The following is a 23,201-nucleotide window of genomic DNA, read 5'->3' on the forward strand; positions in this document are numbered from 1 at the left end:
ATAGTGTAGATACATTGTAGCCTGGATCATTCCTCTGTTTTTGCATTGTATTTATATAGTATTGCACTGGCTTATTTATACCCGCCTGTAGTTTTGTACTTTAGCCCTCTCTTTACCAGTTGTTGGGAATATTAAGTGTGAAGGTATGGTTGCTCTCATGCAGGGTGACAGACCACAACATGTAGGACATTCAAGAAAAATGTAGGACCATTACTGCTTGTGTGTTGTCTTGTCTGCCTTCAAGTCTCTTCTGACGTATGGTGGTCCTTGTTTAGAGGTCTTTAAACAGATGCTGGATGGCCTTCTGTCAGGGGTGCTTTGATTGTGAGTTCCTGCATGGCAGAATGGGGTAGGACTGGATGACCCTAGCCAGCATGGGAGGTGCAGTTCAAGAAAGGAACATTTCCAAGCCCTTCTCTAGTGTTCCTTATTCTGGAAGTTAAGCATGATTTAGGAATGGTCTTTCTGGTAGAAACGAAGTGTCCGTTTATGACTGCGGGAGTGGAGTTTTTTGTCTATTTTAGTTTTGTTAACTAAAATTAAACGGCAGCAAGATTCCTTTATAACTTGTTCTGAAATGCTTCCCGTAGTGGCAGGGCATGGTCACAATTTGTCTTTGCAAAAGGTGTACCACTATAGAAGAGGGAACATGGCTTGAACATGCTGTTCAAGCTGAAAAGAGAACATGAGGTTACCAAACTTGTCAAAAACGAAGTTATCAAACTGAAAGTATCCATTAAATGGGGGCTGGGAAGGATACGGCCCTGCAGAAGTTGCTGGACTGCAAGTCTTACCAGCCACAGCAATGGTGAAAAATGCTGGGAGTTGCAGTCCTAGCCACATTGGAAGTGCTACGTGATTTCCAGCCATGGGTTTAACTGACCACTTATGTAAGGAGAGTCCCACATACAAGCTTACAATAAACTGAATCATCTAATATTCATCAGCGCTGGTATAACTGGGTGGAAGAAGAGTTTGGATTAAACTGGAGGCAAATCTAGGCTGGATCTAAGGAGGATGCTTCTCTGTTGTTTATTTAGGCCAAATTGGAGATCAATGTGGCAATTATGCAAGGCTGTCTAACATGCATTTTGGTTTCACTGGTAAGTAAAGTTGACAGCTCCTCATCCAGAGATCCTGCCTGTACCTTGAAATAGCTCCAGGCCTTGGGTCTGGAGGCAGCCACTTTACCTCCCACCCAGTTGCTTTGTTAGCCATTTTGCTCACCTTTCTTCCAAAGAGAGGTTCTCCTTCCACTAGAATAGTTAAATACAATAACCATATTAACTGCAACTGGTGGTTCTTAGGTAGAATCATTTTGTGTGTGCATTTTGTTTGCACCTACTGGATTGATCTATTGGCACTCTCGCCTTACTGTGAAAACCTGTGTGTATATGCACACAAGTATGTATGCATGCACTCATGTGTGCACACACACAGATGAAATATTTCCTCCCAAACTGGGGAAATCAGGTTTTGGTAAATTTCAAAATGTATAATGTCGTATTAACATGAGAGAGCAATGAGATATTATCTTTTAATTTTATTATGTTTATTCTCCTCCACTCTCTGTTTTTATCTTCCTCTGTAAAAAAGGAGTTTGAAAGTAATCCTTTACAACTAAGAGCATTATTTATAACACTGCTTTTTTGGCTAAGATATAGTAGGGATAGGAATTACTTTTTTTTCCAAGTTTGCAACTGGAAAGAGTGTTCTTTCCCTCTTTTTAATCTAATGTGTAATATTTACTTATTACTCATGAGCCACTTCCATTTTTGTATGTATTTGGAAGGATTTGGGGCCATATCTGTATTTTAAAAAGAGCTTGTTTTGAGAAAAAGTAAGTTAAAAAGTTAACAGGTTACTAACATCTCACTCTTTAAACAATGAGAGCCAGCGTGGTGTAGTGATTTGCACATTGGACTAGGACTCTGGAGACCACAATTTCAAACCCTGCTCAGCCATGGAAATGCACTGGCTGGCCTTGGGCAAGTCACACTTTCTCAGCCTCAGAGTCAGTCAGATCAAAGCCCCTCTGAACAAACTGTGCCAAGAAAACCCTATGATAGGGTCACCATAAGTCAGAAATGGCTTTGACGCACCCAACAGAAACAAAATGTCAAATAATTTTAAGAATAAATGTTCTGAGCTCTAGCTGAGTTATATCACTATATCATCCTGAACATACCTGATATCCTCTGGTTTTGGAAGCTAAGCAGGGTTGAGCCTGGTTAGCACTTGGACAAGGGACCACCAGAGAATAAGAGGGATCTTGTGGCAGTGCAAGGAAAAAATCCTGCCTGATATCCCAGAGAAGCAGAGTAGGCAGTCAGAGTTGACAATACTGAACTAAATGGGCCAATGGTCTGGCTCAGTATAAGGCTGCTTTTTATGTTCATCATAAGAGACAGTGGTGGGGGACAGGAGAAGAAATAAGAAGTGACTTACCCAGCAAGCTATGATGAACATTCTGGATGAGTGGCATTTTGGTCCAATGCAGTATACCCCACGGGCTCTCTTATTAACAGACTATCCACATTCTCCCTTATAAACCAGTTTGTGCTTTGAGATTTGCTGGGGAGGCCTTCTTTCTGTCAAGCCACCCTCACAGGTACATCTGGCAGGAACAATGGAAACCTGGCCTTCTGAGCAGTTGCCCCTAGACTCTGGAGTATTTTATTTATTTAATTTACTTCAAAGATTTATATCCTGCCTTTTTCCCATGAAGGGATTCAGAGAAGTAAGATTAGCACTTTCCCTAGTTCTTTTTGCAAGCCAGTAAAGGATCTTTCTGTTTTGACAGGCTTTGATGAGTGACTATATGAGACCCATTTACATAAACAATGCTCTGGATCCTGTGAATTGTTTTACTGTTGTGTGTATCTTTCAAATTAACTTTTTTTAAACTTGTAATCCACTTTGAGTTCCAAATTGGGGAAAAGGCAGGACAGAAATAAATATGCAGGTTGAATCTCCCTTATTTGAAGAATTGTTTTGGATCTTGGAATATGGTACCTATATTTGCATATATGTACATAATGAGATATCTCATAGATGGGACCCAGGTCTAAACATGAAATTCATTTGTTTAATATGCACCTTATACCCATAGCCTGAAGGTAATTTTATACAATATTTTAACACAATGTTGTTATGAAACAAAGTTTGGGTACATTGAACTATCAGAAAACAAAAGTGTCACTTATCTAACCCACCCATGAAAAAACTTTTCGTTTTGGGAATATTTCAGATTTCAGAATTCCAGTTATGGGAGGCTCAAAATGTAGTACTACTAACAATAGTAATCCCCAAAGAAGTCTATTCAAAGCAAAAGTATCAGCCGTATGTCTTTGAACAGGGAGAATACGTTTTACCTATTAATTTATTTAACCTTATCTGCAAGTCGCCACAATTTGAGAAAATGTTGCTAGGGAAAGGACTGTAGAATCTCCTGCACATTAAGACAAGGATGGAGAAGATTTAGACCTGACTCTGCAAATCCACATTCTGTGGTTTGTCAACAAAACCTCAGCATAGAGGGTCATGATCATAAGGGAAGGAGACCAGCCACAATCCATACTTTCAGACAATCATTAAATTTTAATTTGACATTCTTACATCTAACAGGAGCGGTTCAGTATGCTATGAAAGGCTGTGGGCTGTGTTTTGGGGCTGGGATTGAGAAAGAGAAAAACTCTAAGAGTTGGCCTGAATGACTGTTGGATTGGTCCCATAATGGCTATGACATGAAAAAGCTATGATTCCACTGTCATTAACTGAACATCATGGAGACTGTGTATGGTGCTGTCTTTAGTGTGTCAGATTCAGAGCTTGGGGAAGGTAGGGTTCATGTATATATACTTTGCAGAATTCCCTAGCCATAAAGACTACTTATCATGCTTCATGATTTTAGGTCCCCTTACTCATGCATGAAGGGCCAGTTCCTCTCTTGCTCTCACCTAGCCTGTCCCACGCCATCAGGGGATTGTGAAAATATAAAAAAGGAGGTAATAGATTGTGCCTTGAGCACCTTTTTGGGAAGTCTGGATATAAATGAAGTGAACCTATAGGTTGCTACATACATCCGAGTAATGTGGAGAATCCAATAAGGGGTTGTGCAGAGAGCCAGTGTGCGTAGTGTGAGAGTGCTGGACTACGACTGGGGACCAGGGTTCAATGCCCTGCTCAGCTGTGAAACCCACTGGGTGATTTTGGGCAAGTCACATGTTCTCAGCCTCAGGGGAAAGCAGTGGCAAACCTCCTCTGAACAAATCATGCCAAGAAAATGGTGTGATAGAGTTGCCATAAGTTAGAAACAACTTGAAGGCACACAACACACACACACACACACACTAGCATCACTGGTATTCCCTTTGTAGTGAGGGGCAGGTTTTAATCTGGGATCTAGCACTGCTTGTACATTTTCATCTTCCTGGTCGTGTCACTATATTTTAACATAGGAAGAACAGAGAAAACTGGTATTTCATAGTGTGAAATGCACTTCAGAATAAAGCTGATTATTTAATTCACCAGCTTGTCCTCCTTGTGAATTTTGAGATGCAATAGGGACTTTCCCTGCTACAGTAGAGTACTGCTGGATTGAACTACAAGAGTATATTTAGTTTGCAGATGTTGCTGGTCTGCTTTCTCCATCATACACAGCCAACGTGGGCAATGATAATAAGATGGAAGCACTGAGTCAGTGTTGTATTTTGAAAAGTGTCTAGTCCAATGTTGTGTTTTGAACAGTGGCTAGGTAGATGTATCTGTGAAACTCATACACAAGAAATTAGGAGAGCATCCTTCTCTTGTTTGCTTCTCTCTTTCCCCAGCATTGGCTATTGTGAGCTATGTTACCTCTGAACACTGCCTTTAGTTACCATGACTAATAGATATTGATTGACCTATCCTGTGTGACTTTACCTAAATCCTGTTTTAACAACCCAGCTAAACTAATAACTGCCCTGCACTATTGTCTCCTGTGGGACTGAACTCCATAAACTAATTGTGCATTGGGTGAGGAAGCCATGATCAATGAGACCCAGGGTGATAAAGTGCTTAGAGCATCATTTGGGGAGGGCCAAATTTTAAATCTCCCATTGGCCACAAAGCTCCAGACCTAGGACCAGTTAGCAACTCTCAGCCTAAGTAACCTTACAAGGTTTTGAGATTACAATCCTCATGCTGACTGGAAGATTCCAGAAGTGATCTAAAACTTGGAAACACTTTCTTAAGCTCAGATGAGGCTGGAGAAAAGGACATGTACCCACCTTGAATGTACTGGAGAAAAGGTTTATATGTGTAAAAAATAAGTGAGTAATTTTTCCAAATATAATGTGGACTTTGTTAAGAGGTTCTTGTAAGGGAAGGGGATGAGCAGAGGCAGAGAATTTAAAAAAGGGAAGCAACTGGAAGAAGAAAAGAGTAAGGACTGATTCCTGTGTAATGTTTCTATTTGGAAATGTTTTGGAAGAATTTCCATAATGGAACATACAGTGAAAATAATAAGGAGAGATAATGCATGTTGCTTTTTCCAATGACAGATTGCAAATAGAAGTCTAGCCTTCATGGCTCTATATCCTGCAGATTCTACATACAAAGACAATTTCACACGCTGAATAACAAGTTTACTGAATTCACCAGCACAAAGTGTGACAGAGATCACTAGCTTGAGTGGTTTTGAAAGAAGAAATAGTCAAACTGGGTTGAGGAAAGCTGCACTAGATAAAGCTTGGTCCGAGGATAGCGAAATTTTCCACTCAAATTTCATTTCCCTTATTCCTTCCTGCACTGCAATAATTCCAAGTCATTCCATGGACTGAAAACATTTTAATCTTGCAGTCTACAGCAAAAAGAAGGAAGATCTTAATCTGGAATATCAAATGTTTAATTCTACGTACCTAATTGGGTGTATAACTTGTTGGCCTTCCTTCTACCCATTCACTGTTTCCTCATATTGCAGGGATAACCAATTTTTGTGTATTTCATATATATTAAGGCTGAGCAAATTGTAGCCGCCGGGTCATATGCAGCCCCATAGTTATTTTTGTGTCCTAAGGCCACCCAGATTCCCCATCCAAACTCCCTAATGCTCCCCCCATATGAAAGGCCTTTTCTCCCCTTTTGGGAGTGGCAATTTATCTTTTAAAGATGTTGCCTTTCCACCAAGCTGTTTAACAGTTATTATAAAAACATTTTTTTTAAAACCAAACCAGAAGTTGACTTCTGCCCAATGCCCCCTGCCCACAGCAAGCCTTTGTCAGGCTGCCCATTCCTGAAAGCTCTAGGGGCATAGGATTGGTCACTGGTCCAACTTCTCTGGGCCATCCTTGATGTGTGCCCATTTTTAGAAAATTATATATTCCAAAAAGTTCAGAGAATGATGAGTAGGACTAGTTGATAAAACACTAGTTTTATCAGGGCAGGTGGAATGTAGACCAATAGGATGTGTGGGTCGATCTCTTAAGTGATTTGCACCAGCTTAGGTTGACAGTAGTAGCAATGACAGGGAATAGCTTTTCTTCCCTTAACTTGGCCACTAAAATCAGAAAGGAGGGGCACAAGTAGTGGGTTGTATTCCAGTTCTGATATGGAAATCCCTAGGATGAACATGTGTGGTCACAGACATGCTATTCTGCATCCATTCGTGTGAGGCACAATTTTGTATTTGGATCTGGTTGGTGGCTTGAAGTCATGCTCACCCCTACAGTAAGCCCTATGCATTGTGCCTTTTTGTAAGAGTACTGCATGGAGCCACAGGGGAGTCATACCAGTACTGTTCGCATCTTGGCTTACCCGTCAGAACCCATCCCATCACACATCTAAGGTAGCATGTAAAATGAGTATTCCATCTGGATGCACATAGTTCTTTCCCACAAGGGTGGACTGGGGAGAGCATCACCCAAATCAAACTGCATATATAGGGTGGAGCACAGCACCTGTGTGTGGAGCATCTGCCTTGTTTGCAATCTTGAGTACATGTTAAATGGGACTGGAGGCTGGCAGCTTGCAGACCTGTTTTCCTTTTAAGTCTGTTGGAAATATTGGGAGAGGCAGTCCAACAGGTGAGAAGAGAGTCTGCATCTTTAATAGAAGGAGATGTAAGACAGGAGATGACTCTGTCAGGATGGTGCAAATGCTCACCTGGGTGGTAGTTATTGGTGCCCTATCCAGCCTGCTGGTGTTTATGCCCTACTAACTGCATAGCATCCAACTGTCCTGATTTGTCAGGGACAGTCCTGATTGATTCCACTTTTTCTGCTGCTTTTAAAATGTCTCAATGTCTCTCTCCTCCTCCTCCTTGTTCCTCTTAGTCCTCAGTTTACTATAGTTGTTGCAAAGTGAGTTCAAAATGCAAAAGTAGTTTGTACTCCATTAGTAGGGGGAGACAAGAGATGGGGTGCATTTTTGCCCTTCTTAGTAGAGTCAGGCAAAAGCAAAATTGCTGCAGCTTCTCAGTTCTCTCGGATCAATAACTGTGGCCATTTTGACCACACTCTGATGTTGCTTTGCCGCACTGCACATCTGTGCAAAGTCAGAGGGTATATGAGAACAACCCTAGCCATGAGCACCGCACTTAAATAATGCTGAAATAATTTGTTTTTTCCACAACTTTATGTCATCCTCCTGTAAAGATGTGAGGCCACCTTTTCTGTTAATGCATCTGAGGAAGTAGACCAAGTCTATGAAAGCTTATGCTACAATTTCTTTTGCAGTTAGTCTCAAAGGTGTGACAAGATCCTTTTGCATACTGATATTCCATAATAACAACGCTATGCTGTTTCTGAATTCTGGTTTTTTTGGTTACTGTTTAGCATACTGTATTTGTGTGTATACTCCCTCTTCCAACCTTTGCCAATTCCTCCAATGGCTTTGAATGGAAAAACTTATTTGGGTTGCCAACTTGCAACCCTAACATTTGAAGAAAGGGCAATTTTAAAAAACTTGTCCACTGTAATGTAAAGGTTTCACTCAACCTAGAAAGGGCATATTCCCAAAATAGGAACCCCATATCACTGCCTCAAGTGGGATTTGGCCTACTAGTGTGCTTTTCTGTTATTGTTCCTATGACAACAACAGTATCCCAACGGGATTTGGCTTGCCATCTTTTAAAATTTCTTTAAAATGTAACATGTGTCAGTTATTTCCATGTCTTTTGCTTTGGCTCAACGGTTAAAGGATAAAAAAAAATCCCTGTCATCTGTCTTTTAACGGATACGTGAAATCATTGAAATGTAAATACACTTTCATATTAATAATCCTCTATTAGGGCAGTTCCCCCATCACAAGACTGAGAAAAATTTAAGCGTTTTAAAACAAAAGCTTTCACTTATTATTTGGAGGAAAGGCTAATAATCATGTTTCCTTTCCCACGTCTTAGGAGTATACAAAAATAGGCTGATAATATACACAAGAAGTAAATCATAGGTCCACCAATTAATTTGTCCTTTCACCTATGACTCAACCGACCAAAGCTTAAGTTGAATAAGTTGCCAATTAAGCAGAGGCTAGGAAAGTTACATTTTTGACAGGTGGTCATGCTGGTTGGAGAGGATTCTGGGATTTCTGGTTCCCAAAGGTACATTTTCCAAGCTTTGAGACTAAAACTGAGTCTATGCATGCCTATATCATGCACTCCCAACTGCCTAAATTTGGCAGATTTCAATTAATTCTTTGTCATTCAACTTTTTCAACTGCTTTTAAAATGTCCCAGTTTCTCTCTTATCCTTTCCCCACTTTCCTACTTTGTCTTTAGCTTACTTCAGTTGCTGCAAATTACATTTCAAGTGCCAAAGTGGTTTGCACTCAATTAACTCAGCAGGGGAAGAGGAGAGAATCTTGCCCTTCCCAGTAGGCTCAGTCAGAAGCAAATTGCTGCAGATTCTCTTAACTTGGGTGCTCTTCCTCATTAATAACTTTTGTCAATGCTCTGATGTTGCTTGTCCAGATGTGTCCCGTTTTTCATCTGTGAAATGTTGGAGGGCATGCACATCTTTTATTTTAAAGCTCTTAGTGCCAGAAATGAAAACTTAGAGCAGACATCTTAACCTTTTATGGTGGTCTTGATATTATTTGAGTTGTGCTTGTGGATCCAGGAAATTTTAGTAATCCTCTTGACACTTAAGGCAAGTCTAGTGGCAAGCTAAGGATAAAGACAATAACGTATTGGAGCACATATGAGTTTTCATAAGCAATCTTACATGATTTCTATACAGGACCATGTTTAGAGTAGGGCTCGACAAAAGCACCCATTTTGATTTCTCCCATTTTCCATTCTTAACTTCAAATCATCTGAAATATTGAGATTTTTCTCATTCTCATGAAAAATTGAGTGCATTTTTGCACTCAGTTTTCCTGAGATGTGACTGAAATTCTGCATAAGAGGCTATGATGTGTAGTTTTAAGAGGACGGAGCTATGTTGCTGACATGACAAGCAGGCATGCTAGTAATTTGAGATGATGCAAGATGTCCCGTTGTCCTACTAAGGCTCCCATTGCACAGTGTTCCCCTATGCATAATGTGTCCCAATGCAAAGTGGTCCGATAAACAACATGTCTCATTGTTCACTGGTGCACAGGAATGCTTGTGCAGCAGCCATGCTGCTGGCTCTGTTTGTGTGATGGTCCTGGAGATGTAAGTACACTTCTGCCCCACTCCTGAGAATACACCACATTTCAATTCACTTTTACATGATTGTAAGTCAGTTTATGGTAACATAAATACCTAATAGGATGCCAGCTATATTTGATAAGCAATCCAAATTAAATTCATGTCTGAAACCCATAAGTGGAAAACTCAACTGCAACATCTAAAAAAGTATAATTTTTGAAGGCAAACTTTGATTTAATTTTTGCTCTGGGCTCAGAAGTGTAGAAATAAATATATTCCTGTCAAAATTTGAACCAAAGGCATTCCTTTCCCATTCCTAATTTACAGACAGTGTGGCACTGAATATTGGGGGCTGGGGGGCAACACCAGGGTAGATCTATTGCTCTCATTCTCTGCTTGTGGACTTCTTAAAGGCATGTGGTTAGCCCCTGTGAGAAACTGGATGTTGGGCCAGGTGGATCTTTGGTCTGCTCTGGTAGAGCTCGTCTATTGGACTAAGTCAACTCCTCTTCCTGCATCCTAATGCACTCCAGATGTATTGGATGCTCGGGATGATGGGAGGCGATAGTCTATTACTTCTAAGGGAATGCCAAGTTGAAGAAGGCTTGTGTCTATATTAGACACATCATACTCCATCAGATCAATGAACTGTCAAAAATTCAGTGACAGCGGACACTGACAGTAGACTATCATATCATGAGAACACATAATTCACTAGATTGGTAAGGTAGAAAAAAAGGAAAGGCACATTCTAGATAGATAGACTCAATCAAGGAAGCCATGGCTCTGCGTTTGCAAGACCTGAGAAGGGCTGTTGAAGATAGGGTGACTTGGAGGTCTCTCACTCATGGGGTCACCATAAGCATTAACAACAACAACATCATCAACACCACCACCCTCAACAACAGTTAAAGGTGGGGTAAATGAGTTAATGACTTCCAGATGTTTGGGCTCCAATTTCCTAACCCTGACTATTTGTTATGCTACTTGAGGGTGGTGGGAGTTATGGTCCAAAATACCAGGAAGGCACCAAAAATTTCTGGGGCTTTGGGGGTTTGGGAAGTTTGGCAATCTCTCTATGGCTGCTTGTCTATCTTGGAGAGTTTCCCTCGTTATTCCCAATTGTTTGGGAATCATAGAATCAGAATCTGGTGACAGTGAATGGTGAGTCGTGAGATTATTGCCTGTGATCAGCAGCAATACACTTATTTTTATTTATAATATTTTGAGTCTGAGCTGCTACCTTTAGAATCAGTGTTCATGAACCCTACGTCAATTTAGCTCTGCCCAGAGGTTCTTTCTAGTGATCTTGACATTTTCATATTCAGGTTGCAATTCTAAATATTATGCATGCCTCATGTTTTATTAGTTTAGAAGGTCCCTGTCCAAAGGAAAAATGATAACTTTTTGATTTTATATTGTTAATATATGTTTTATCCTACATTTCCAATTAAAACAACACTCAGGATGTATCAGTTGTAGCACTGCCTCATTTGACCTGAAGTGTCCCAGATGTGCTGATCCAGACTTTCTATCATCCACAGCCAGCCTGGAGATGATGGGAGTTACAGTCCAACACATTTGGAGGCCACCAGGTGGGGGAAGGCTGTCCCACCTCATGCATTTACATAATTACGCTCATTTGTTCCTAAATGTATGGAAGACATTTCATATTGCCATCTGTTAACCTGGTTTGACCCAAGGCATTTTCACACATCAATTGATCTATAATGCAAATATAAAAATCTACATTATTAGAATGTATACATTCTTCTGCATTCCGCATACATTAACAACATCACCATGTGGCACCAATAATACATGCGAGGCTGAAAGGCACTTTTTAATCTCTCGTATGAAAACTGCCTAGATCTTATTTGGCTTCGGCTTTGACATATGCTGCTGAGTCTTTGCATAGTTCAACATATTTATATTAATAAAAATGGAAGGAAAGTTAAATTCTTGCATCTGTTTCTAGCAGCTCTGGGGCTTTTTTGGGGGTGTGTGTGTGTGGAATAGTCATCCCCTACTTGCCCATTCCCAGCTAAGAAAATGGATGCATTGCAGTGCAAGTGAAGGAGGGATGATAGATCCTTCTTGGTAACGGGAAGTGAAATGGATTGCAAGGAAAGCAAACTACTGGGACTCAGAAAAGACCCAGCATTGCAGGAAGTTAAAAGATTTAAGTTTAAACATGAGTTAAGATTAAACATGGACATTTTATATTGTCCAAAAAAAAAAGTAAAAAAACAAAGACAAAAGAGGACAGAGTTATACCTCCCCTTTCAAGACACGCTGTACAGGTTGAGCCTCCTTTATCCAAAATGCTTGAGACCAGAAGTGTTTTACATTTTGATTTTTTCCCAGCTTTTGGAATATTTGCATATACATAATGAGATATCTTGGAGATAGGACCCATGTCTAAACATGAAATTCATTTATGTTTCATATACACCTTATAAACATAATTTATATGTTTAGAATGGTAATTTTATACATAATATTTTTAATAATGCTGTGCATAAAACAAAGTTTGTGCACACACTGGATCATCAGAAAGCCAAGATATCATTATTTCAGACTTCCATGTGGACAGTTTTGGATTTTGGAGAATTTGGATGTCAGAATTAGGAATTCCAGATAAGGGAGATTCAGTCATACCGATAGAATGTACTCCTGCATGGCAAGGGGTTGGACTAGGTGGCCTTTGTAGCCTCTTCCAGTTCTAAGTTTCTATTATTGTATGATATTTAGAAATGCTTATTTTCAGCTGATTGAAATATGCTACATGCCATCATAGTGGGGAAGATTGTGATTATGGACCGGTGTGTGAGATTTAGTTTATATTCCATCTTTCTCCCAATAGGAGACCCAAGGCAGCTTACAATATAAATTTAAATAGAATACAGTTAAAACGGGGTGTAATACAAAGTCAACAAACAACTAAAGAAACAAATATATCAAAACAGGAATTTATGACAACTGGAAAAGCAGTTAGCATGAATGTGGAAAAACTGCAAATAAAAAAACAACAACACTATTTTTTTAACCTGAGAGAACACCTCTCTAGGAATCTCCAGGTTTTCCAGTGCAACTCTGTGGTCAACATCTGCCAGTAGTTGATCATAGGATCATACTGGAGGACTACAATTGTCTAGAGGAGTGTTTTTTCTAGTAATCTCTAGGTCCTCCAGCACAACATTATGGCCAAAGTCTCACAGAATTGCACCAGAGAACCTAGAAATTCCTAGCGAGAACATATTAACAAAACCCACAAATAACCAAATCCACAAATGCTGAAGCCGCAAATGTGGAGGATCCACATTCATGTACACTGTACGCTGAGGATCCACACCATAGCTCCTAATAATAATTCTGGACTATAGTTGCCTAGAGAAACAGAGGAATCAGTCTTGTTTGGGGCTGAGAGGAAGAGTGACTATCAAGAAAAGAGATTACATTTAAACAATGGAAGAAATTCTTTACCGTAAGATCTCTTTGGCAGTGGAATGGACTGTCTGAGAGCGTGGTGGCCTCCCCTACTTTGGTGGTCTTTAAAAAAAGGTTGGATGGCCATCTTTCAGGAGTGCTTTAGTTGTGTATTCCTGCCTGACGGGAAACTGTTCTAGATGGCCTTTGTGGTCCCTGCCACCTCTAAGATTCTATGAGGCTACTACTACTATTTGCCTACTTACAATCTACTTGTTTAATGTCTTTCTGAAAAGCTCTTTCATCTGATGAGTGCTTGAGGTGACTTCCAAGAAAAGAAAAAAGTGTAACAATAAAAATGAAGACTTACACAAATAAAAAAAGACCCCCTTCCATGGCTTCCATGTCAGTGGAGTGGTATATCCATTTTGTGTTTGGGTCTGAACTTTAAAAGTTCCAGGTACTGAATTTCATCCCCCAAATAGGTTCAGGACCTTGACAGGTTCAGAAAACTAAAGAACATGAAAGTTCAGACTCAGACCTAGCGGACAACCACTGCTCCACTAACTTAGAATCATAAAGAAGGCCCATCTAATCCAACCCTCTGCCATGCAGGAACTCTCAGTCAAAGCACCACTGACAGATGGCCATTCAGCCTCTGTTTAAAAACCTCCAGAGGAGGAGACTCCACCACATTCCAATGGAACATGTTCCACTGTCAAATAGCGCTTTTATGGTGCAATATAGAGTGACATGGGGTGGGGGTGGGTGGGAGATGGAACCACTTCTACCTGACCCAAGGAACTTCCAGTATAAATTACAACAGTTGCAAATAAAGAGAGAGACTAACTATGGAAAAATGCAGTTATCTTTTGGAATAACAATGCAAATACTTAGCATTGTATCCAGTGCAGAGCATATGGAAATCAATGGACTTCAGCTGGGTAATGACAGTCCAGTCCTAATATACTGTGTCCATCTTTCTCTTTTTCATTCTGTCTCTCTTTCTATCATTTGCCAGTTGTATGCTAAGCCATATCTCATCTGTCCTCTTATCAAGGGGTATATAAATATGCTAAAGACACGTGATCATGTCTGATCTTGGAAGCTAAGCAAGGTCAAGCCCTGGTTAGTGTTTGGATGGCGGACCACCAATGAATACCAGATGCTGTAGCCTATATTTCAGAGGAAGGAAGTGGCAAAACTACCTCTGAGTATCCCTTGCCCAAGAAAACCCTATGAAATTCAGGGGGTTGCCATAAATTGACAGGTGATTTGATGGCATATATACACACATGAATAAATGGCTCAACTTGTCTCTGTTTTCCAAAAGTTAGTCTTTTGAATTACAGCTCTCAGAATCACAGATACTTAGTAATTTCCCCAAACTCTGGCCAGTTCTGTTTCCTGTCTGCTCTCTGTTAAATCTGTGTATTTGGCTTGTATGTTTTTTTTTTTTGGTGCATGTTTGCTTGCATGTATGCCTCACTGAACATTGTGTGGTGTACGTATTTAAATTTGTCATTCTTCTGGATTCAGCCCCACATCCTGGTGTCAAGCTGATGCATCTCTGAGTAAGTAAGGGAGAAAGAAGAATTAATCAGATCTGAATTTCTGTGTGTCTTTAGCCGAATTCAGACCAGCTGACCTGGCATACAGTTGTGTGCTCAAACCCTCACTTTTGAGAATTTTGTAATCCTGGTTGCAACTCAAGGTGTTCACCAAAAGTGTAAATAACGTGTGTGTTTGTGGGAGGTGCATAAATCCTTATGATATTACAGGGAAAATACATACACTTGAAGAAACATTGTGTGCAAAAACATGTTTATTGGGAAATCTTCATAAAATGCATAGAATGTCAGGGGGAAGTCTCTTTTCTTAGCAAACTTTGCTGTGTTTGTTAATGGATGAGAATAAAGGTTCAGACAAACATTATTCTTGAAAATTTAGAAATTCAGAAAAAGTGAAGACCAGAATTTGATTTGTCCCAGTCAGGTTTAAGACCATCGAATGAATGTTAGTTAATATGTAGGTAAAATCCCTTTTGATTCAGTGGGATCCTTCTGTGTGGACTATACAATGGATTCAGCTCAATGTCACAGATTCACGGTTTACTTATGGTAATTGTCTTTCAATATACATTGTATCTTAATTCCTGTGGATGACAGTTATATGCATTGTGTCTGTTGTATGCGTTGTGTATGCCTTTAAGTTGCCTCTAGTTATGGTGGCCCTGAATTTTCGTGCTTTCTTAGGCCAGGAATGTTAGTGGTGGTTTGTGTTTCCTTCTCTGAAGGGTAGCCTATGCACCATACAAACGTATATACTGTCCTTTCTGCTCAGCTCTCAGATATATTTTGAAATATCATATTATATCTCAGAGCGTGTGTGTGTGTATGTGTGTGTGTGTTGTGTGGTGTTTGGTGTTTAGCAGAACTGGAAATGTACTTTTGGAACTGTATCCCTGGTTTGTATTTGTTGAGGGATTCTTTACTTGCATACTCTGCTTTATATATATTTGTGTGTGGTTATAAAATTATAAGGTTGTGAGTGAGAGACAATTTTGGATGGGAATCTGCAATAACTTTAATTTATGTAATCTGACTAGCCACGAGGGGAAATGCAATCCCTTTTAATCAACTATACTCTTATAGTGCTACTATTCCACTTTAACTGCTCTGGTCCTCTGTTGCATCTGGGATTTGCAGTTTTAAGGAGGGTTATTTAGAATTCTCGGCAGAGTTCTCGCTGGAATCTAAATCCCCTCCTTAAAACTGCAATCCCAGAATGCAACGGAGGCAGCTAGACAGTAAAGTGGAATAGTAGCACTATAAGAGTATAGTGTGATAAACACCTATATAATAGTATTTTGAATTTCTTTTTAGAAGAAACTAATAAAGTATGAAGGAAATAGTAGTTATAAAATATTGGGATGGATCCCAGGCTTAATCATTTAACTAAGTGAAATCAACAGTCTAAATGGACACATCAAGTTAAATTGCATTGATTTTAGGGATTCTACTTTAAGCTGACTATGTCTGATACAAAAGAGTTACCCAGCATTGCTTTACCCACTTTCTCTCTTCTACAGTTTCTGTGCTGTATTTTGAAAGCTGGTTTTAAAATGACCATAGTGCTCTAATCTTAATTTTGCCTAAATTTAACTGATCAGTCCCCGCTCTTTATGTATCTACATTTTGGTTCAATGTCCCCCTCTCATAAAGCATTAGAGGAAAGGCTTGTGGTTTCAATGCTGCTGCAATGGTGAAGCAATTGCAGGCCAAGCTTTAAAAGGGCTTTTTAAGGTGCTGAACCTATTTAGGGAAGGATTTCAACACTCTGGATAAGCTCTTTAATATTCAGACTAATTGCAAGAGTGCATTCACTGCCCTGCTGATATAAAAGTCATCAGCAACAAATAGTGGAGGAACTGAACATTAGCCCCAAACCTCTTACATTTTTGTTATTTGCTCTAGAGAAAAACATCTACACTGATTAATATTTGGGTTGTATTGACTTTTCAGAAATTCAGTGAAATGGGACTAAGATACATTGTTGGGTCACAATTATATGCTGTTGTCGTTGTGTGCCTTCAAGTCATTTTTAATTTATGGGGCTAAGAGTGTGTGACTTGCTGAAGGTCACCCAGTGAGTTTATATACCTTGACACTGGCTACTTTTTCATAGACATGCATTTGATTCGTTCTGAATAATCTGCTATACCTGAGTTGCTGTACCTCAATGGGCTATATCAACATGCTAATATTATTATGTGGGGTGTATGTGTTTTTATATTGTGTTTATACATCTGATCCTTGAATGATAGGGGAGTTTAGGAATGGAAATAGAATTTCACCATTCTAGGGCCAACCATAGGCTGTCTCTCAGTGAACCTATTAGCATCTTATAGGGCTGAGATATGAAGTGGTCAGTTGGTTATATTAATGCTTTAAAAATCTTCTGACTGATTACAACAGTGTCCCTGACTGAATGGAAACTATCTATTACATTTTAATTTTAAAAAAATCTTTTAAAGACATATGTTTTAAATGTGGTTCACAGTGTAATTCAGTTTTAATGTTGCTTTTTGTATGTCTTTAATTGTTATCTTTTAAATGTGTAAATTGCCTTGAACCCAGTCTTGTGAAAAAGGTGGTATATAAATGAAATTGTTGTGATTGTTGATGATGTATCCATATTTATTAACTCAGATACATTACGTTTTTGGAATATAACTCCAAGACAGCATGGGAGTTATAGTCCAAAATACTGTAGTAACTTCTCCAAGTTAATAAATAACGATTATTTCTTTGCAACATTTTGCAAGAGTTATTGCTGCTTTTACCTTCAGGTTAGAGTAAGGAGCTCTTCCAAGAAACTGACGGTCACAACATGTGTGCTTGTCTCTAAAAAGGTCCCAAAGTCAGAGAAATCAGTATGCTTCTCTCCCAACCAGCAATATTGGGTTGGATCTAGATTTAGTCATGCTTAGAGCAGACCTACAGAAATCAGGGTAACCTTTCCCATACAATCCCCATTCATTCCAAAGGACTAGTTTCATCACAATGCAAATGAACGCGGAGTGAATGGCAGGATTCACAAAAGGTGAAGCAGACTCCACTCTGTCTTTACTTACCTGGGAGTAAGCCCCATTCAACTCAATGGAGTGTCTGAGCAAAGTGGCAGGAGGCTCTGCTGAAAGTAAATCAGCTAAAGATTTCTCTTAAGATGTTGAAAAAGTGGTTTTGGGGGATTTTGACTCGCACTTTACATCCCACTTTACTCCCAAATGGGACCCAAAGTTGCTCAGACCTCATCTTAAAACAATTAGAGCTACAATAGTCTGAAATACAACAGTTAAAAAAAAAGCATGAAACATCATCCACTTCAAAACATTAATTTAGAACTGTTGAAAGCACATCAAACACCTTGAGAACCATCTGTTACACTGCCCCAACCAGTTAAAAGATGAAGGCCTGTTTTTAAATAAGAAAGTATTTGCTGGTGAAAAGAGAGCAGAGAGGTGGCTGACTAAGCCTTTCTTGGCAGAGATTTCCATAGCTTGGGTGCAGCCACCGAGAAGGCTTTCTCCTGTGTCCTCAGCAGCCAGAGTGGCATCACTAGCCTTGGTGTCACACCGGTGCAGTAACTCATGCTATCATGGTGGTGGTAGTGGTGGCATGAAGCTGCTGCCTCCAGGCAGCCTGTTTTGTCCGGATCTGGCATGTGAGCTCATGCAGCTGCCATGCCAAACCCAGAAAACACCACTGATGGAGGGGACAGAACTCCCATTCTGTGTAGGAGAGATTGTCCCACTGGGTGTTCACCCACTGTGAGATGTCACCCAGTGCAGGCAATACCCCTCGCACCCCCTAGTGACACTCCTGACTAGCTGTACTATGATGGTGATAGGATCAAGAGAAAGCTCTCTGCCCAAAGATATTAAAACTCGGATGGGTTCATATAGGGAGATACGATACAAAGGGAATGGTGAATTAGAAGGGGGGGGGGAGGAATAATTCAGATCTCTTCCAATCCCTTGCTCCCTATTCCTTCTCTTGCTGTCCATCAATCAACTCTGTCCCCTCTTGTTTCCAGAAGGCAGGGAGTGTGTAAACTGTGGCGCTACCTCGACCCCCCTATGGAGGAGAGATGGCACTGGGCATTACCTCTGTAACGCCTGTGGACTGTATCATAAAATGAATGGGCAGAACCGCCCCCTGATAAAGCCCAAGAGAAGGCTGGTAAGTGACTCCGCATCTCACAACTGTACTAACTTCTTATTTTTTTTCTTTTCTTTTCTCCCTCCCTGTCATGTTGTGTTTTTGAATTTCCTCAGCCCAAGATGGAGAACTTTCTGGAGGGAGTAGAACTGGGCCACCCCGCCCAAAGTCTTATCTGTCTGTACAGAAGAGGGTTTTTGAGAGAGTCCACCCCCCCTTTTTCACTATGCCTGCCAAGTTATGTACCATTTCTATGTCTCTCTATATTTCTTTGGAAGGTATTTTTTTTTTAAAAAATCAAGTAAGGGGTGATTTTCTTGAATGTTTTTTTGGGGGGGCGGTGGTTGAAGAAAGTGGAAGCTGGTGGGGGGGAAAGCATGCAGCAGGCATGGGAACAAAATAATGAGATTCTTTACAAAAGGATGGCATGTCTTGAATAACCTTTTCCCCTCCAAAAGTTGAAAAAGTAAAAGGATTTTCAAAATGATGCATCTGTTGCCATCTGAACTGACTTCCATGCACTCCAACTGTCCTGATTTGACATGGACAGTCCTGATTAATCCCACTTTTTAAGCTGCTTTTCAAATGGCCCAGTTTCTCTCTCTTTCTCCTCCTTTCCACCTTGGTCCTCAGCTAACTTAAATTACTGCAAAATGAGTTCAAAGTGCAAAAGTAGTTTGAACTCAATTCAGTTGGGAGGAAAGAGAGGAGGGGTGGAATCTTACCATTCCCAATGGGCTCAGGCAAAAACAAACTGCTGCAGTTTCTTCTTGTTTGTGTGTTGTTCTTGTGTTCTTCCTCATTAATAACTGTAGCCACTCTGACTACATTCCAATGCTATTTGGCTACAAACATCTTGGATTTTATTGGTGCAATGCTGGATGGTATGGATTTCTCAAATGCTCCCCAAAGAAGCAGCTCTCCTGGATTACATTTGTTGCACTTAAACATGTCAGAGTGAGTTTTATTCCACAGTTCATTTTCTCTTGGTTGTGTAGAAATGTAAAGAAAAGCATCACAAAGAAGTGGGCTACTGTGGCAGGCCTCATACCATTTTTCTGCCATCTGAGCTGACATTCTGTCATGGTACCCACTGAAGGCCATGTAGACAGTCAAAAATAACATCCCTCCAAACAAAACACCTAGAACAAACAGGACATCCAATTTTTGGTTTTGAATAACAGATTTTTTAAAACATTAGAACAGCCTGATTGTAGGTGGATGGTTGGTTCTGGAGGCTTTGTCCCTTCTTGGCCTAAAACATGGAAAAACTGCTGGATTCAGGGGCATGGATAGCTTATTGCATTGGGGATGTAGGTCAAGGGTAGATTGTGTGGCCTACAAGATGTTGTTGGATGGCTACTCCCAGCAGGTTTTGCCAGCATTGCCAGTGGTGAAGAATGCTGGGAGTTGCAATTCAATAACATGTAGAGAGCTGCCCAATTCCCATCCCAAGAGTGTCTCATTGTTTCCCTATCCAACAACTGCTGAACAAGGGGATGCATGTTGAATTAATGCAGTTTGACACTATTTTTAAGTGCTGTAGCTCCATCCTATGGAATCCTGGGATTTGCTGTTTTATAAGGTCTTTAGCCTTCTCTGTCAAAAGAGTGCTGGGGCCTCAGAAAATTACAAATCCTAGGACTCTGTAGGATGGAGCCACAGCAGTTAAATTGCATTATTTCTACCATGCAGATGCACCCAAGGATTGCACTTTTCATGAAGTGTGGTGTGAAGTGTCATGAAGGTTCCGTGATGACCCAAATGTAAGTCATCAGTTTGGTCTGGCAGTGCTCAACAGTCAAATTAGATTCATGTATTTATTTGATTTAATGGTTTACATTCTATTGTTCGCCATCAAGTCAGACTCGGTTGCATCTGATGTACTAGACTGAGTCTTCCAACGCTCATGCTACAAACATCTTTCTCTCAGTTAGTCTCAAAAGTGCCACAAGATTCCTTTGTAATTCCAGGCAGTTTACAATTAAGACCAAAAAACATTAAAACAAGGAAAAGAGCAAACCATTTAAGGCACAATGTAAAAACTCATACAAATAAAAGAAAAATGCAGCACTCATCTTGTTATTTATTTATGACACTCACAATTTATTTATTATTGTTATGAAGTTTTTTAATTAGATAAAATCTGTGACGCTCTCATTTTTCCGATTCATCAGAGGCAAGTGGCTAGTTTTAGTGCAAAAGGAGAATCAATCTCTTCCTGGGTTCACTGTTGACCTTACTCTTCACCCTTTTGCCTTTCTTTATATGGAAGGAAAAGATATGGAGAGCCCACTATCTTTTCTCCTTAGTGGGGAGTGGGGGGATAGCTTGCTTGGGGACAACAATGAGTAAAAAACAGGTAGAAGGGAGAAGGGTTAACCAGCCATTCCCCTTGCTCTGTTCAAAAACACCATCTCCCCTACAGCTGCTTTTTATTAGTTAAAAAGTTGGAGGAAATTTACACATGACTGCGTGTACCGTGTCGTTTGGCCCTAAGGGAATGGGACATTTGTTTGTTTCTACATCTGTTTCTCTAAATGTTTTGGATGGGTTACAAGGCTGTTTGGAGAAAGAACTTTAAATGAAGCTGAGGGTGGGAGGGGGGAACTGTGGAGGAAAATTGGGATGAAATAAATCTCAGCATGGTCCATCCTACCCCTTAGCCTACTGTAATGCTGCTTTCAGTAGAGGATGGGATGCACACACCTTTTAGATGCATCTTTCTCATCTGCAAAATGGGAGCCATATGAAACCCAAGGCTGCTGTTCCCATGGGTACCTGACTGTGCTAAATTCTTTCTGTGATTTTTGTAGGTTCATCCCTACAAAGGGATGAGGCCCCTTAAGCTATGTAAAATGTAAGAGGCCACATGCTATTACCAGAAAATTTAATTTTGTAGGGAAGGTTATATTTGTGTTGCTAACTGCCCTTGAGTCATCCCCGACTCATGGTGACCCTATGGATGAGACATCTCTAAGACTACAAGTCTTCCACTGGTCTTCTTACTGCCTCTCCTAGCATTATTTCATTTTCAAGTGAGTCATGCCTTCTCATGATGTGGCCAAAGTACATCAGCCTGAAATTTCATCATCTTGGCTTCCAGGGAGTGGTCCAGTTTAATCTGTTCAGGGACCCATTTTGTTTGTCTTTTTGACTGTCCAGCACATCTCAAATGAGTTGATATTCTTTCTGTCAGCTTTCTTCACTGTCCAGCTCTCACATCGGTACATGGTGATGGGGAATATAATGGTTTGGACAATTCTAACTTTAATGCTCAGTTGTATATGTTTACATTTTTGGATCTTTTCTAGTTCTTTTATGGCTATCCTTCCCATTCCCAGGCTTCATCTTATTTCTTGACTGCAGTCTCTTCTGTTTAGATCAATGTTTGAGCCAAGGTACAAAAATCTTTATGTAGATTTCGTATTTATGGTCCCTCATAATCAGAGGAAGCATTGTGCATAAATCCAGTACTGGCCATCATTAGAAATTATTGCGTGATCTGGAATTTGCCTGTGCCTAGTTCTGATCCTCCCTGACATCATAGGACTCTGTTGTTTCTGCTGCAACAGTCTAGCCCAGGTAAATAGAAAACTGAGTTATCCTGAGCCAGACCTTTATTCCATCTAGCTGAATGTCATATACACTTCTGGCAGCAACCTTTTAGGATTGCAGTTAAGAGCACATTTTCACAGTCCTACCTGGCTAATTTGGGGATTCAGCAAGCACACTTCTTCTGGTATGTTGTTGTAGGAAGCTGGCCATTCAGATTTCTCCCAGTTTCCAGACTGCTGATGTATCAGAGGCATTGTGGGATATTAAATTGGCAGAGAAACTCAGCTGCCTGATATAGTTCAGGGGACAAAGGTCTTAAATGCACGTTGTGCATTGTGAAAATTTATGTATTGTGAAAAGCATGCATAGCTCAGATAGCCGTGTCAGGACTGTCCCAGACTCTCAGATTCTGGTTCCAAAACTGGAGACCTATGGACAACCCCATATGATTTCAGAAGAGGCAGCCCCTGGTGATATTACCAAGAGAAACCTTGGTGAGATAACTAAGCAAGATGTATTAAGCATCAACCATGGTTGTCCAGAACATGCCATAAAAATAAAGAAAAGAAATGCACCAAGGCCCCTTTCATGGGTTGAGATTCTTCACCCATGTAGTCTCAATCTGGATTGGGACCAACATGGTGAAGGGTGTTTATACCATCCCTATACTTGTTTTAATTTAGAAGTTAGCTGACCAGCTCTCTTCTTCCTAAGTGCCAGTGAGAAATCTCAAGGAGCTGCTGTAGATTTGAGTAGGCAATTGCCTCCTTTTTTGGACTACTACTACCGCAGTACTGCTGGCTGGAGGATTCTGAGATTTATAGTCCAAAAAAGGAAATGGTTCCTAATTGTAATACTGGGAAGAGTTAGCAGTTCAGGTT

The 23,201-nt window shown here is 40.3% G+C and overlaps 1 protein-coding gene across 4 annotated transcripts in view; it reads left to right on the plus strand.

Annotated features, from left to right (window-relative positions):
- GATA3 (GATA binding protein 3) overlaps nt 1-23,201 on the plus strand; it is a 79,666-nt gene that overhangs the window by 41,473 nt on the left and 14,992 nt on the right. For 2 of the 4 annotated variants that reach the window (XM_042470874.1, XM_042470875.1), the window contains exon 4: nt 18,638-18,783. In XM_042470874.1, coding sequence (XP_042326808.1) covers nt 18,638-18,783 — 146 coding nt within the window. The remainder of the gene's footprint in view (nt 1-18,637; nt 18,784-23,201) is intronic. The other 2 variants (XM_042470876.1, XM_042470877.1) reach the window with 1 other exon arrangement.

This window comes from Sceloporus undulatus, chromosome 5 (assembly GCF_019175285.1).
Source record: "Sceloporus undulatus isolate JIND9_A2432 ecotype Alabama chromosome 5, SceUnd_v1.1, whole genome shotgun sequence".
Taxonomy (NCBI): Eukaryota; Metazoa; Chordata; class Lepidosauria; order Squamata; family Phrynosomatidae; genus Sceloporus; species Sceloporus undulatus.